The following is a 14,973-nucleotide window of genomic DNA, read 5'->3' on the forward strand; positions in this document are numbered from 1 at the left end:
AACTGCCTTCCTTTTTTTAAACACAGTTTATTCATTTTAACTTATTTTCCAGAAAAGGTATTTTGATGCAACGCCTTGCTGTTTCGGGGTCATCGTTGACGGTGCCGATGACTATTTCTTGTTATGTTTTTGTACACTATTCTTGTCTGGTAAATGAGCAATCCAGGAATGTCTGAACGCATTGCTGCCGTTATTTATCCTTAGCTTTACCGAGCATCAGCGCTGTTTGAGACCATCCGCCACGAAGCCCAACACAGCACAGATTACAAGCTTTCTCTGTTTGACCTGCAAACCTCCTGCTACCAGGCTCTCCAAAGGGTCCTTGTCAGCCTCGGTACGTCAACACACTTTACTCACACTCTCAGTACTGCACGCTGTTATGACTTGTTTTTGCTTTTGCCTCTGTGTGCACCTGAATGATTTTAGACTTCATCCGCTAATCAAAGCTGACCTCTGAACTCCGCAGGGCACCACGATGAGGCCCTGGCAGTGGCAGAGAGGGGTCGTACAAGAGCCTTTGCTGATCTCTTGGTGGAGAGGCAGACGGGCCAGCAGGAGTCGGATCCATACACGCCGGTAACAGTGGAGCACATCTTGGATACCGTGAACAGCCAGAGGGCTTTGGTGCTTTATTTTTCTATGGCTGCTGGTTACCTGTACAGCTGGCTGCTGGCTCCAGGAGCAGGTAGGTTTGGACTCTAGCTGAAAACTTTTTAATGAGTTGCTGAAATCCCATCATGTCTGTCTGACTACTGCTCTCCTGAATCTCTTTGTTTTACTTTGTTCTTTTATTCAAAACATTTAAGTGTGTGTACTTCCAATGCAACATTTTGGTTTTTTTTTTACTTTAATAACCTGAAATGTGGCAAAAGCACAGAAAATGACTATTAAAAAATGGCTTAGAAATGTTGAAGTGGCACGATTTGTGCAAAGGCGATCAATAATATGAAATTATTCTGTCTGTACAGAAGCTACTTGGTTTAAAGCAAAAGCAGCCCCATGCTCACGCTTGCTTGTTCAAATTAAAGCACATAAAAGGCCCAGAGGCTAGAGGCTTGTTTTGCACTGCAGGGGTAGGAAGGCCAGCTTTAACACTGAGCGACAGTGCCACCTGCCACTCCACTGCTAGGATTTGCCCCCCTGCCTCGCTTTTCACCCCCAGAAGGCATCTGCCTGTGAACTATGCTAATTGATTGTGTCACCGATAACGACACAGCCAAAACACCAGTGGCGTCATCTTCACACGTGTCAACAGCAAAAGTCTTCCCTGCTTTTATGTTTCATGTTTGCTTTTGTTTTCATCCGTTTTCTTGATATTGCTTTGTCCTGGCACTTCTTTATACACTCCTAAATCTTTCTCTCTTTTGTTTACACTCTGAGTAGCGCTGATGCTAGCGCAGCCCCTTTTGTTTGCCTTGTAAAATTCCAGTTGTACAAAGAATAAGCTACGGTGCATGTCGCCCGACTGCTGTGGCTGCCCTACTGCTGGCTTTGCTTTGATTCTCGTGTGAAGAAAGGAAATGAGAGCCGTGACCCATGTTCCAAGGCACAAGAGCCTGAACATTTGATCAAATCCAGCTCCCAGGCAACCAGATGAACTTGACCTCCAAGCACTAGTCATAAGGAGGGGAGGAACACTACAGGGACCGGAGTACATCTTCAAAGCATCGAATATTGCCCCAGGCTAAGAGGGAGCCACTTGCTCACTAATCGCCTGTCTGTCACTTCCTGGCATTCCCTGGCATCCAGCTGGTACACAAACATGTCCAGCTCTAAAGAGTCTGCAGTCAATGAATGGGGCTCCTAATGTCATGCTGTAATTACTCCACTAGTGTACATTCTGGCCTGAATTAGCATGCACGTGCATATTCACCGGAATCACTTTACCCCTCTATTTAAACACATTTAATACGAAATGGTGAAACACACTGACACACCCACAAACCAGACACACACAAACAGCCGTATTCGCCCGATGTGCTCTTCCCCACCTGCTTGAAACTTAGCCGAGCTCTCGCAGCAGGCACCAGATGGCACGGGCAGCCTACTCTTATCTTTTATTGAACAATATTTGTTTTATTCATTTTGCTCCGCAGATGCAGCTGCTCACCCACAGCTCTCAGTTGAAATAATCCAATATTGCCACCGTCGAGAGCGAGTAATAGGAACATATTAAAAAAAAAAAAAAAAAGGAAAGAGAGAGGGTGGAAAATAGCCACTTTCATTTGTTTTGTCATTACACTTCATAACCACCTGAAAGCAGCCAGTCATATTTACACTCCCCTCCTTTCTCTCTCTCACTCTCTCCACAGGCATCCTGAAGTTTCATGAGGTGTACCTGGGCGAGGGCGTAGCCGAAGGGGGGTCGGAATTCCAAGAGGGAGGTGTCGGCGGAGTGGTCAGTGGCTCCTCGTTGGAGCAGCACATCGCCAGTGCCCGTGAGGCTCTGGGGGTAGAGTCTTATTATAGCAGGTGAGGTGTAACAATGAAATGAAAACTCTATTTAGTTAGCTCATAATCTGTGTCACTTCCTTTTCCCTCTTTAATAACTCACTTTGTTGATTATGGCTTAGCGTACACTCGTCGCACATGTATTTGTTTTAGTTTCCCTTAAACAGAGCCACATTTTAGGTAGATCAAGTAAATGAATTGCACAAAGCTGATTTACCAAGTCGACATACTGCAAATTGTGCAAATTGTGTTGCATGTCATGCTGGAAAAAAAAGCATGTCTTATTTTGCACCCGATGTTGTTGAGATAGTTGCCGCTAGCAGTCTTCATTTATTTGTAATGAGAGGGGGAGAAGTTATCAGAACAAGTGCATAATTGGCACGGGTGGATGGCTCAAAGCTGTGAGTCCAGTGCCAAAACTTTGGCTCTGTCCCGTAGCTCTACATTCAGTCCTCGTCCTGCATGTTGTCCTCAATAATACTGGTATTAAACTAAACTGAGCTTAATGTAGAGTGTTAGATGGAGAAGGAGAATTCAGGTACTAGATTCATGCAAGGGTGTGTCTTCTTTTATGAACAGCCACGGTAATTTCTGCACTGAGCTGATGGGGTTTGCAGTGTTTCAGGCTTTTAATCGCTGTGTGCTTTCACAGCTTTTACATGCCTTATTGAAATGTCTGTGAAAACAAAGCTATTTACGGAACTGTGTTGACATATTAGATTAATGTATGAATGTTACTATATCTAATAATGACTTTATTAAATACCTAAAGCCTGACAGCCTGCAGAAAAAAAGTCAAGAGCAATGTGTGCATTTACGCACACGGCGCAGTATTATTAACGTTATTAACACACAGACGGCTCGGGAACTGGTGCTAAATAATTTCTTCTGCTCTTTTACGCGTGGGACAGGTGAGTTGTTAAACACATATTTCAGATTTATACGGTGGATGAGTTTGTAATAAATCCTCCACTTCAGTCCTCAGGACCACACGCAGCCGCCAGCAATGTCTGTCACAAGAGTTCAGCCTTATATCAAAACATTTTCATTCTTCTTCCGCCTCTCAGTTATCTGAATTGCCACGCTGTTTTCAGAGAGAAACACGCATAAAACCTGCTTTTTATGTTATTATTGTTAGTTTTTGTTAGTACGTTACTTGCGTCTTCACCCACCCTCAGCTGGTGTGTTCGTTTTTTTAAGCTTGGTCGTTACTGAAATGAACTGGTGCGATCTTTGTTTTTAAATCAGCACACTGTTAGAAGATCACCTGCAAATCTCTCTCCGCAGCTCTTGTGAGGCCTGTTCAACACCATCAATTCATCCTGTGCATTTCTGGCTACTTTTAGTTTTTTAATCTATCAGTAACAGAGTACCAGTCATCACCTCAGTTATAAGGAATAATACTCACAGGCTCAATATAAGCAATCTCAAATGTCAGCAAATTCCTAGAGGGACGTGACGGGAATGTGCAAAGAAGCTTCCCTCTAGTTTTCCATCAAGTCAGTTATGATAGTTTCAGCAAACTCCCTCCAGGAATTTGCTGACATTTGTGACTCCTTATATTGATGCTATTAATATAATTTTCTACACTAAAGCGATAAAGTAAGATTGCTGAAACGATTGTAATTGATCTCAGGGAATGTTCCAAAAAGTGGTAAAACTACAGGGACAAACATCTTTGCACCCAAAAAATACTCTCCACAACAAAGTGCAGGGATACACAAGGTAAAAAAAAAAAAAATCCCAGCATTTTATCACATATAAAACACTGGGTCATGACCACATGGCAATTAACATGTAATGCACCAGAACAAGCATAAGTAGGTTATAAAGATTCCCCTCAGCAGTCTAAATCAGGCCTTAGCAGAAGAAGGGTTGTTTTATTGTGAGTGTGTGTGTAAAAGAGTGTGATGCTTCCTGTGATGACAGACATCCACTACCTCCTTAAAGGGCTTTGCTCTCCCCCCCCAGTGGGAATAAATGAGATGGAATAATGGCTCTTGATATAACTCGAGGTGTTGAATCCACCTAACACACAGCCAGTCTGACAACCCAAGGAAAAGAGAAGGCGGTTACTGTAACCTTAAGGAAGAATGGGGAGGAAGGTTCAGAGGAGACGCTAAAATCAGTGAGCCAAAAGTCAAAGAAGAGGCTGGTAGTGAATAGAGATCTAACACACAACAGGGGATGTAGTCATATGTGTAGGGCATGTAAAGTGTTCTGAGATGTATCAAAAGTTCAAATCACCCATTGACATCCTTGGAGCTACACTGCACTTGACGTGTGCCATGTTTCTCTAGTTGGAGTTTGATCCATAGTGACCAGCTGCTCCACCCAGTGCCAGTCTCTTCCACCCCTAGCAGTCTGGCCCTCCTGCCCCATTACCAGCTCATTTACTTCTCCAATGGGAAGTTGCATACACACCACTGCGCCTGGATGGGCACCATATGGCCCCACTTACCAGCCCATTCAGTCTCCAGAGTGCAGAGAAAGGGAGGCAGCACTCTGAAATGAGTGTCTACAGAATGAATGGGATGGAGAAAAATGGAGAGGAGCATATGTGTGTGAAAGACAGGATAATAAAGAGAGCGGAAGACACGGCTTTTGTGATAGTCGAAATCTGCGTATTAACATGTGGAATCTCTCCATCTTTTTGAAAATCCAGTCTGAATAGGTCTGTTACCATGTACATTCCCGGAGAGCGAATCTCAGTGTGAGCCACGTACTGTGGCTTTAAGAATTGCAGTGGTAGGTGCGCAAGGCAATCAGAGATCCCATGGTGGTTCCAAGAAGTTCATACAGCTGCTGTGAGATACTCTAAGAGTTGCATGATATCAAAGGAGAGGTTCACGCATGAAGGGCGAGATGAGAGAGTGGTTGCGAGCTAGTGATTGGGGGGGGATGACACCCCCGCGACTGGATCAGCATTACTGGCATTATATTGAAAGGATTACAATCAGGCTGTTGGATCCAGGCTGAAAAAAAGAGGCCAAGTGTGTGAGGGTTGAACGGTGTGTGTTTTTTGGCAGGTCAGAAGTGTCTGTGTGTGTGTGTTTCTGTGAGTACTTGATTTATCCGCAGCGAAACAATATAAGAGTGTATTGTCTGCTGTGCTCACATGCTTTTTTTTCTCTTGGCAACATTTCTGTGGCCTTGGATGCCTCTCACTCCATCTCTTTCTCTCTTTCAGAGGGTGCTCGAGCAGTGAGACTGAGAGTGAGGCGGGAGATTTGTTGGATCAACAATTTGAGGAGCTCAACAACAAGCTTAACTCCGTCACTGATCCAACGGGCTTCCTGCGCATGGTGTCCAGAAACAACCTGTTCAACAGGTAGCGGGGTTTTGATGCACATCACCTCAGTGTTCCTTGGCTGTTAATGAGTGGCAGTGTTAATCACCAAATGCTACTTAGACCCACTTTTGCACAAAGAAGACGATTAAAAGTCTCTGCTCGAGTAAGGAGATTCGTGGGTATTGTGGCTCATCTGTGAAAGGACTCTTTTCTCCATTGTTTAGCCAGCGCAGAGGCAGCATGTGAATCCTCCTTATTAAATAGACTGAGTAAAGCCAAAGCTGCTAAAGCCCTTATCAACTGTCTACTCTGATGGAAGCCCTGTGTGTGCGTGAATGTGGTCACATGTGCGTGTGACTGTTTGCCAGGCGCAGACATGGAGATGAATGTGGTTTTAAAATGTTTGCCATGTCTGTGTTTGTTATGCAGATTTATGAGATTTTAGTGAGAGCGCCACTGGCTTGTTCACAGCGTTATTTATTGACACTATGCAGAGTATTCATTTACATTGGGCTGATTGGTAAGGTATACCGACAATGTGCGTGCATGTGTGTGCATACTTGTGTGTCTGGGTCATATTTCCCTGTCCTCGTCCACAGTTGAGCTGTTCTTTGATGAGAGGGTAATTCCAGCTTTAATTGAGTCTTGGTGCTCATTAAGCCCCTTTAATGGGCTGCCGGTAATAATCCCCTCATTCTTTTGGGCCTTTAAAAAAAAAATCTGAATTATAAAGCTCATCATGCTTAGGAGCCTGTCGTCTGTCACAATACCAAAAGCAAGAGAAAATTGAGAAAACCTCTTTGTCCTCCATACATCTTGAGGTTTGGTGTCAGATAATCTGTGTGTTATTCAAGAGCTCTTTTTGAATTCACTTTCTCCTGCTATTTTTCCTTACATGTTTAGGCTATTACCATTTAATGGAATGAATTTATATGAATACTTCAGGATTTTGATATTTATGTATTACAAAGAGAAAGGATACGTTTATTTCAAAAAGAAACCTTAATTGAATAACATTTAAATTCAAATAGGTACAGGGCACTGAGATCTCGTCTTCAGTACGGAGCTTGGAAGGATTACTGTGGGAAAGTGATAATGAAAGTCTCTTTGTGTCTTCGTTGTGTAACTTGATGAGATTGTTTAATGATCTTGCAGTTCTCTGTAAAATTCTGCCAAAAGGATGATGCAAGGTTTATTTTATCAGCAGTACAAAGACAGCCAATATAATAAGCTTAGAGGTACAGTAGTTATTTTTTAGGTTATTAAATAGAAAAAAAGAATATTGTATTCATAGTTATACATGAATTCGTGTGTAATTACATGCTCTAACAAAATCATGCGTTCTCGTAAACTTCGAATTAATTGTTACAGATACACAAACTGGAGCGAGTGCCAGTTTGTTGAAGCCGCCGTGTTGCCCTGTCACGTTGTCATGCCATGGCCATTTCACCAGCCTCATACGCAGCACACCTTATACGTAACTTTGAATTTAAAGATCACCAATAGCTCTTTCCAACTATATTCGACCATTTAACATTTGTACATGTATATTTTCATCATCTCTTTCTCATAGTGTCTTTCTCCTCCTCCTTTTCATCTCATCCTCTTCCTCCTTATCTCAAGCTTCATCTCCTGAACAGCAGCTAGGGCTGTAACACACAAAAATTTGAATAAACGTGTGTATTTATTCATGCAGTTAAACATTGTCACCGGGTAATTAGATGCCAATGTTAGGCTTGAATGTCCTAAAAATAAACCTTTAAAAATATCGTCTCACACATTTCCTGAGTTCATTTGCAAGGCGTCCGAGCCCAGCAGTGTTGGATCCGCTTCAAATGAAGTTCCCCTAACGCTGGCTAGCAGCAGCTAACTGTGGCAAAAGATCAGCTCTTAAGTTCAGGATATCATCAACAATTCGTCTCAGTATCACTGACATGAGACAGGAGTGAGACCCAGCCTTCATTCACAAAGTCTGACAGCCTCTTCCAGAATACATAGACATGCATATTGATAGCTGAGGTAAACAGCAGATTGACAGCCTACACTCACAGATGAACGACATCCAGAGTTCTTTATCCTACATTAGCCACCGTAGCCAGGGTTACACACCTGAATTTGGATGGATAACAAAACAGAGCAAGCTGCAATCCACTGACATCTAGTGGTAAGATTTCACACACTGCACCTTTAAATGTATACTAGAGGATGATTTATTTATCTCTGATTACCACGCAGATGACACTTAAAGACCCGTTTTTCACTTACAACCACTGAATGCAATCTTCACGTTCAGCCTCTCTACAGCTCCCAGTCTTTTCTTTTCATTGTCTCCCACTTGACACTCACCTTCTTTTGGCTTATCCCTTGTCTCCTCACTCATTCTTCTTGTCAGGCTAACAAACGATTGTTTTGCTTTCCCATGGAGCCTTATGCCAAGGCCTGGGAGAGAGACAGAGAGTCGGGAGGCTGGAGGAAAGCCAGTGGCCTGGGGCTACCAGAAGGGCAGGATAGATGTCTGTTGGCTGGGTCCGGAAGAAATTCTGGCTGGTGGAACAGATGGAGGAGTAGTGACAAGTGTGACTATAAAGCTTGGCCCTGCTAGGAAAAAGGAAAAGGCTTCTAGCCCCTCAGCCACCATTAGCACAGTTCTCAGTATGCTGACTTTCTCTATGTGAGCTGAGGGCTGTCATTCCCTTCACACAGCAGACAGGCATCCAAAATGCATTGTGCTGTTATCTTGAGTTGGTTTGTTGATAAAGATTGAAGACAACAAAACTAACAGATGATGGGATGTTCTGAATTTAAAATGTTGAAGAAAATGCATGAATGGTGCTCTCCTTCTGTGGTGATTCTGCCAGTCTGGCCCCTATTTAGGCCAATAAGTGCTAGATAAGCAGTGCAATACTGCCATCTAGTGAAGGTGTACATATTGACATGGTAAACTGAGTGAATTGAAACAGCCTTTGTATTATACTTGCCTTCCCAAGGGGTAACAACAAATTAATATATCCTACCCTCATCTACCTCCTCTTGGATTAAATTTGTTCTACGTTTGAGCAGATATATGAATGTGATGATCCTCTGCGACACATTATCTATTAAATTAAAAATGGACTTTGTCATCCACTTTCTCAACACACAGGCAAACTGCGTTTTGGAATTAACAAGAAGGCCAGAAAGGCCCAAAGAAATATTTGAACAGTTTAAAGTTGGTTTAGTCTCAGCAAAGACTCCTAACTCAAAAATCATGAAGAATCTTAAGTGTCTGAAACTTTCTTGAGGTTTTCAGGATTAAAATGAAAACTACAGTACTTTGTTTTGTGTCTCTGCAGGAGTTGCCAGAGTATGACAAGCCTGTTCAGCAACACAATGTCTCCTGCCAAAGATGGCAACTCTTCCCTGCCCCGTCGCTCCAGCAACCTTGGAAAACCTCCACTGCGGGCACTTTATGATTTGCTCATCGCACCTATGGAGGGGGTAAGTACTACTTCGGCGGGGTATTGCCTGTCTGTTGAGGCAGTTGTGTGACAGAGAGAAGAAAACACAATAGGGTGCTTTCGAGAGGAACAGAAAAGCAGAAAAAAATGAATTTCCTTTATATGATTAAGTGTTTTCATATCCTTGCCTCACAGGGCTTGATGCACTCCAGTGGGCCTGTTGGCAGACACAGGCAACTAGTGATGGTGCTTGAGGGAGAACTGTACCTCATCCCGTTTGCTCTGCTAAAAGGAAGCTCTTCTAATGAATACTTATATGAGCGTTTCAGCCTCATTGCTGTGCCCTCCATTCATGGCCTTGGAACCAGTGCAAAGGTACAGCTTCTTATTTAAACTTTGTCACGTTTTTACAATCTGTAATGCTATAACAAACTATTCACCATCCGTCCTAAGCTTTGCTGTGCTACAAGGTAAAATTTGTTGATGTCCTCTAAGGCTCATTCTCGGCGTCCTGGACCAGCCCCATGCGGCGGCGTCTCAATGGCAGCAGTGGTGGGTAACCCGAGACTTCCCTCACCTGTGATGGATCGCTGGCTGTGGGGACCTATGCCGTCTGCAGAGGAGGAAGCACTAATGGTGGCTGAGCTGCTGGGATGCCAACCCCTTGCTGGCTCTTCTGCCACAAAGGAGAGGGTCATGAGTGCTCTAACACAGGCTGAATGCGCCCACTTCGCCACCCACATTTCTTGGAAATTAGCTGCTCTGGTGCTCACCCCAAACCCTGAAGCTGTGCCTGGGGGAGCAAGCGCCAATGTGGGAGTGGGAACAGTGGGAAGAGGTGCAGGGGGGAGAGCAGGCAGCAGTGGCCGAGGCAGAAAGGGCTCCACTGGAAGTGGCTACACCATCCCAGAGTCTCTCCACATGCAGGATGACAGCAGTGATGTGGAGAGCATCTGTGACAGCCCGCCCCTTCAGGAGTTCCTGCTTACAGCTGCAGATATTTTGGATCTGAGGTTGCCCGTCAAGCTGGTTGTGCTGGGGTAGGTAGACTGGCAAAGCGATACAACTAAATAGTGATTTTTTTTAATGTAGATTTAAAGTCATTAAAAAAAACATGAGATTAACCATATTGAAGATCTGAATTCAAAATTGATTGACTGACATGAAATTCATTAAACACACAAATGTACTTAAAATGTACATCATGATTTATTTGATAAGCACAGGGTAGAATACCAAATTTCAAGCTTGACATTTTAGTTTTACAGTTTTCACATTTGAGCCTTGTCTTTTCGTGGCTGCAGGTCATACCAAGAGTCCAGCAGCAAGGTCACAGCAGATGGTGTTGTGGGACTGACTAGAGCTTTCCTGGCTGCTGGGGCTCAGTGTGTACTTGTGTCCTTGTGGCCTGTCCCAGTTGCTGCCTCCAAGGTTTTTGTCCATGCCTTCTATTCCGCCCTTCTCAACGGGACCAAAGCTAGTGCGGCACTGGCAGATGCCATGAAGACTGTCCAGAGCAGCAAGCAGTACTCACACCCTTCCAACTGGGCAGGTCAGGGATGAAATTCCTTTATGCATTATTTCAACATTAGTAATAAACAAAGTAGTTAAAAGAAGATCGCTGTGAAACTGAGCTCTTCTTACTTTATTTCTTTTTTTCAGGATACATGCTGATTGGCAATGATGTGAAGCTTAACAGCCCATCTTCCCTAATTGGCCAAGCTTTAGCTGAGATTCTACAGTATCCAGATCGGGCTCGCGATGCTCTGAGGGTTTTACTTCACTTGGTGAGACACACACCGTTACTTATTTTACAAGATGTCACAGTCAGCACTGCTCAAAAACACTGATGGTGCATTGCTGTGCTCACTGCAGGTGGAAAAGTCTCTTCAGAGGATACAGAATGGCCAGCGTAATTCCATGTATACATCCCAGCAGAGTGTGGAGAACAAAGTAGGGGGTGTCCCTGGTTGGCAGGCTCTGCTGACAGCTGTGGGCTTCCGTCTTGACTCTGCAGGCACCGGTATCCCCGCTGCTGTCTTCTTTCCCACTGCTGACCCAGGAGACAGGCTTCAGCAGTGCAGCACCACCTTACAGTCACTGCTGGGTATGTAGACAATGTAGCTATTTAAAACAAACCAAGTTGTTTACAATGTGCCCAAGGTTATGGATTTATAAATACTAGCAAATCCCTGTGCTACGACAACTTATCTGGCTTATAATGTTGGGAAATTGAACATTTCTCATTGAATAAAGTTAAAGGTTTAAATACTGTTTGTATTTGATATTGTTTGTCTTTGCTATAATGCTGCCATCATTATGATGCTAAGCTTCTGTTACACAGCAGCACTGATTCCTACCTGATTCAACATTTTGTTTTTTAAATGACAACAACAACCAAAACATTGCCATAACATTTTGATGTCAAATAATCCAATTAAATGAGAAAACACAATTTATTTACTAAAAAATGCACATGAAGATTACTCTAAATCCTGGGAGCATTTAGTGTTATGCTTGTCACTAAACATAGCTTATTATAGCCCCAACAGGAGTTGCAAGGTCGTTGTCGTGCTGCAGGATGAGTTTGAGACCAGGGCCCGTATCCCTAAAGATTCTGAGAATCCTCTCAGAGAGCTCCTAACTTAACCTAAAAATTCCTTGCCAGGAGTTTTAGCTTAGAAGTGATTCCAGAACATTTTCAGTGAACTCTGAGCAAGGAATGGATGGAAAATCCTATCTTAGTGAGGAGGTGTGGTTGACCCCGTTGCTAGGTATGAGTCATCATTTCAAAAGCCGTGATTGGTTGATCCTACAAGTTTGATGGAAATGAGCTTTTGGTGATAATGAGCAAAGGATGTACCCTCAAATCAATAAACATATTATATACTCTAATCTTATGCTGACTGTAATTGTAAATAATATTTCACATTCAAGAAAATATCTGGAAAATGAATAGTAAGCTGTAGGGGTTATAGCCATTAGAATCTAAAATATGTGAAAACTTAAACTCATTACACCCTGTTCAAATAATGATTCGTGTCTTATTTGCTCATATTAATATCCTAGCTGGCATATTTTGTACTTTCACTCCCATATGGACCCCGTTGAAAACAAGATGGCCTATCTCAAGAGGCTGTCCTTAATGAAGTAGAAATCACAACGTTACAAGTCCAGTGTGGTCTTAACGAGGGTAACACGGCTCAGCTTTTAGCAGTGTCTGTGATTGAAGACCCAAGTCATCACTGCTGCATTGTTGCATTTTCCCGGTTGCCAAATACCTCGGGGTTGTGATTACTTTCGTCTCCGGTGTAATAGCGTTGTGGCGTCGAGTTGGTGAAGTAATTGCATCTCTAAGGAGATCCACCACAAACATGATTCCTGCACGATCCAATCTGTAGCATCTCAATAATTCCCTGTCATCCAGTGTTTGCAGGACATCTCTCCTGCCTCTTCTGTTGGCCATTTTGTGCAGCTGCTTAGGGGAACTCCTAAGCCACTAAAAGTCCTCTTCCCTGCTCTTAGCAGATCTCGCCTTAGGAGCCCTTTTAAGCGCTAGGAATCTTGAGGAATAGCTTTTATATTAACTGGGATTGTCGTGTCACTTTTAGGGGAAATTCTAAGAAAACGTCATGACTCTGAGAATTTTCTTAGAATTTGGCCGCTAGGAGCCACTTTTTGCACAAAGATTCTTTAGGGATACGGGCCCAGGACACCTTCCTGGCATCACTCTGATAGAATCTCAGAACATTTTAACACAATTTATGTTTGCGCCATTTCATTGATCTATGTATCGCCCCATGTTTAGCACTTTTTTTTACCACTACCATTTAAACCAGTGTGCCTTGTTAATGAATGATGAAGAACTTCCTTTGATCCAATCCCTTAGGTCTGCCACCGCCAGCTCTGCAAGCTTTGTGCAAACTCATTACAGCTTCAGAGGCAGGAGAGCAGCTCATCAACCGGGTAGGTCCCTGCAGCTCTGAACAAATGCTGTTGAGTTTTGCACCCAGTACCCACTGGTCTTTGGTTCAAATGACAAATACCATTCCTGTTACTTAGAGTTAAAAAGCATTGTAGCAGTCCCCTTTCACTTTCTTTGAAACTTTGCCACACCTTTGTATTATAAGTGCGTTGCTAGAAGAAGCATATCAGTGATTTTATCACTGTGTAATTTGGTAATGTCAGGACTGGATACGCTCTAATGAACTGGCAACTCAAGCTGGAGCTTAATCTGCATTGAAATGCAGCACTGAATTCTAACTAGTTGCCCAAAGTCTTAACTACAGTCTGAGTTCTGTTCTCTTCCTCCCCAAGCTTATGACACCTGAGAATTAATCTGGGACTGACGTAGTTTATCCCTGTTTACGTGTAACATGTGGCTGTCACATGCTTAAAGTCATCAAGTTAGTTTGTGATTGGCAATTTTCATAGCCTCAAAATGTAAGTGTGTGTGTGTGTCAGTGGAAACACTTGATCTAATCTATATATGCTGCAAGCAATAAACTTTAATCTGTTAAACCACTAATGTTACTTGTTGCTGTACCCTCTTGTTGCCATAAATCCTTGTACTTTACTCTTTTTCTTTTTCTTCCTTTTCTTTTTTTTTTTTTGCGAATGGCCTGTGTGCATGCCATTAAACACCTGTTTTCTCTCCCCTGCTCCTAACGTGTGGTCTGAAGGCTGTTAAAAATATGGTGGCGATGGTAAGTGTGCATTCACTACCAGCACTCCATCCCATAGCTATCTTGTTAAATCACTCTTTACTGTCTGTTCTGCTAAACTCTCTTTGTATTGGCGAAAATGCATGTTGTTTTTCCTCTCCACATGCAAAGTTTACTGTCTTGTGTTGTTCATAGTTTTTCCTTTGCTAGTTTTCAGTCAAATCTAAGGGATTTGGGGGTATATAAGATTTAAAACTTGGGTTTGGTTCAGGTCAAAGGAATGTTTCAGGGTGGAAGCAGGGGTAAATCTGTGATGTAAAAAACCCTTTCTCAATCGTGTCGGGTGAAACGAGAAGAAGGGGTTTCTGCACAGTTGCGTCAAGTTGACAAAGATGTCTCTGTTCAAAGCAAAGTAATCCCCAAACAAAACACGTAAGTGTGCTCTCGGGCCGCGTGTTAAACCCTACAAAGCCCAAACCCTTCCAGCTCAGCTTACCTACAGTTATTTTATTGCCAAGATTGCTCGTGCACTGGGCTCAGACATATTTTTTTAGGACACAGGCTTATACAAGATACATGAATATGTTTTAATTGGACGACTTAAAGAGAAGAAAATGAAATCATTATTAAAAGGAAGAAGCTGTATAATTTTTTCACTTGGGTTATTTAAGTTACTGATGCAACGCTTTGATCACCCAGTTCACTTTTAAGCCGTTAATTACATCTCCACTACTTTATTGTAATGTTGTCCCCTGTCTCTTTCAGCTCCACCAGGTGCTAGTCCAACTACAGACAGGAGAGAAAGAACAGGATTTCTCCCTGCTGCCCATTCAGGTGTCCATTAGTGTGCAGCTATGGAGACTCCCAGGATGCCATGAATTTCTGGCTGCTCTTGGTTAGTCATCTATTATGTAAAAAAAAAAAAGTCCCTATCCTATTGTCTACCATATGTCTATTTAAGTTACAGCTGTTGTCCTGTTTTGCATGTGCAGGGTTTGACTTATGTGAGGTAGGCCAAGAAGAAGTAGTACTGAAGACAGGCAAGCTAGCCAACCGCCGCACCTTGCACTTTGCTCTCCAGTCTCTGCTGGCACTCTTTGGTAAGTAAATGTATTTTTTTGCTTATGCA

General features: G+C 43.0%; 1 protein-coding gene across 1 annotated transcript in view; it reads left to right on the forward strand.

Moving 5' to 3' along the window:
* The window catches only part of LOC146621017 (tetratricopeptide repeat protein 28-like), a 190,860-nt gene that overhangs the window by 174,070 nt on the left and 1,817 nt on the right, over window positions 1-14,973 (forward strand). The window contains exons 11-23 of the mRNA XM_085367180.1: window positions 205-334; window positions 467-685; window positions 2,313-2,472; window positions 5,642-5,782; window positions 9,076-9,220; window positions 9,376-9,555; window positions 9,676-10,220; window positions 10,485-10,732; window positions 10,843-10,967; window positions 11,056-11,287; window positions 13,070-13,146; window positions 14,610-14,739; window positions 14,837-14,944. Of these exons, the coding sequence (XP_085223306.1) occupies window positions 205-334; window positions 467-685; window positions 2,313-2,472; window positions 5,642-5,782; window positions 9,076-9,220; window positions 9,376-9,555; window positions 9,676-10,220; window positions 10,485-10,732; window positions 10,843-10,967; window positions 11,056-11,287; window positions 13,070-13,146; window positions 14,610-14,739; window positions 14,837-14,944 (2,440 nt within the window). The remainder of the gene's footprint in view (window positions 1-204; window positions 335-466; window positions 686-2,312; window positions 2,473-5,641; window positions 5,783-9,075; window positions 9,221-9,375; window positions 9,556-9,675; window positions 10,221-10,484; window positions 10,733-10,842; window positions 10,968-11,055; window positions 11,288-13,069; window positions 13,147-14,609; window positions 14,740-14,836; window positions 14,945-14,973) is intronic.

This window comes from Diplotaxodon limnothrissa, linkage group LG12, assembly GCF_057381915.1.
Source record: "Diplotaxodon limnothrissa isolate DT_005_m linkage group LG12, D_limnothrissa_male_GT1.1, whole genome shotgun sequence".
NCBI classification, from domain to species: domain Eukaryota; kingdom Metazoa; phylum Chordata; class Actinopteri; order Cichliformes; family Cichlidae; genus Diplotaxodon; species Diplotaxodon limnothrissa.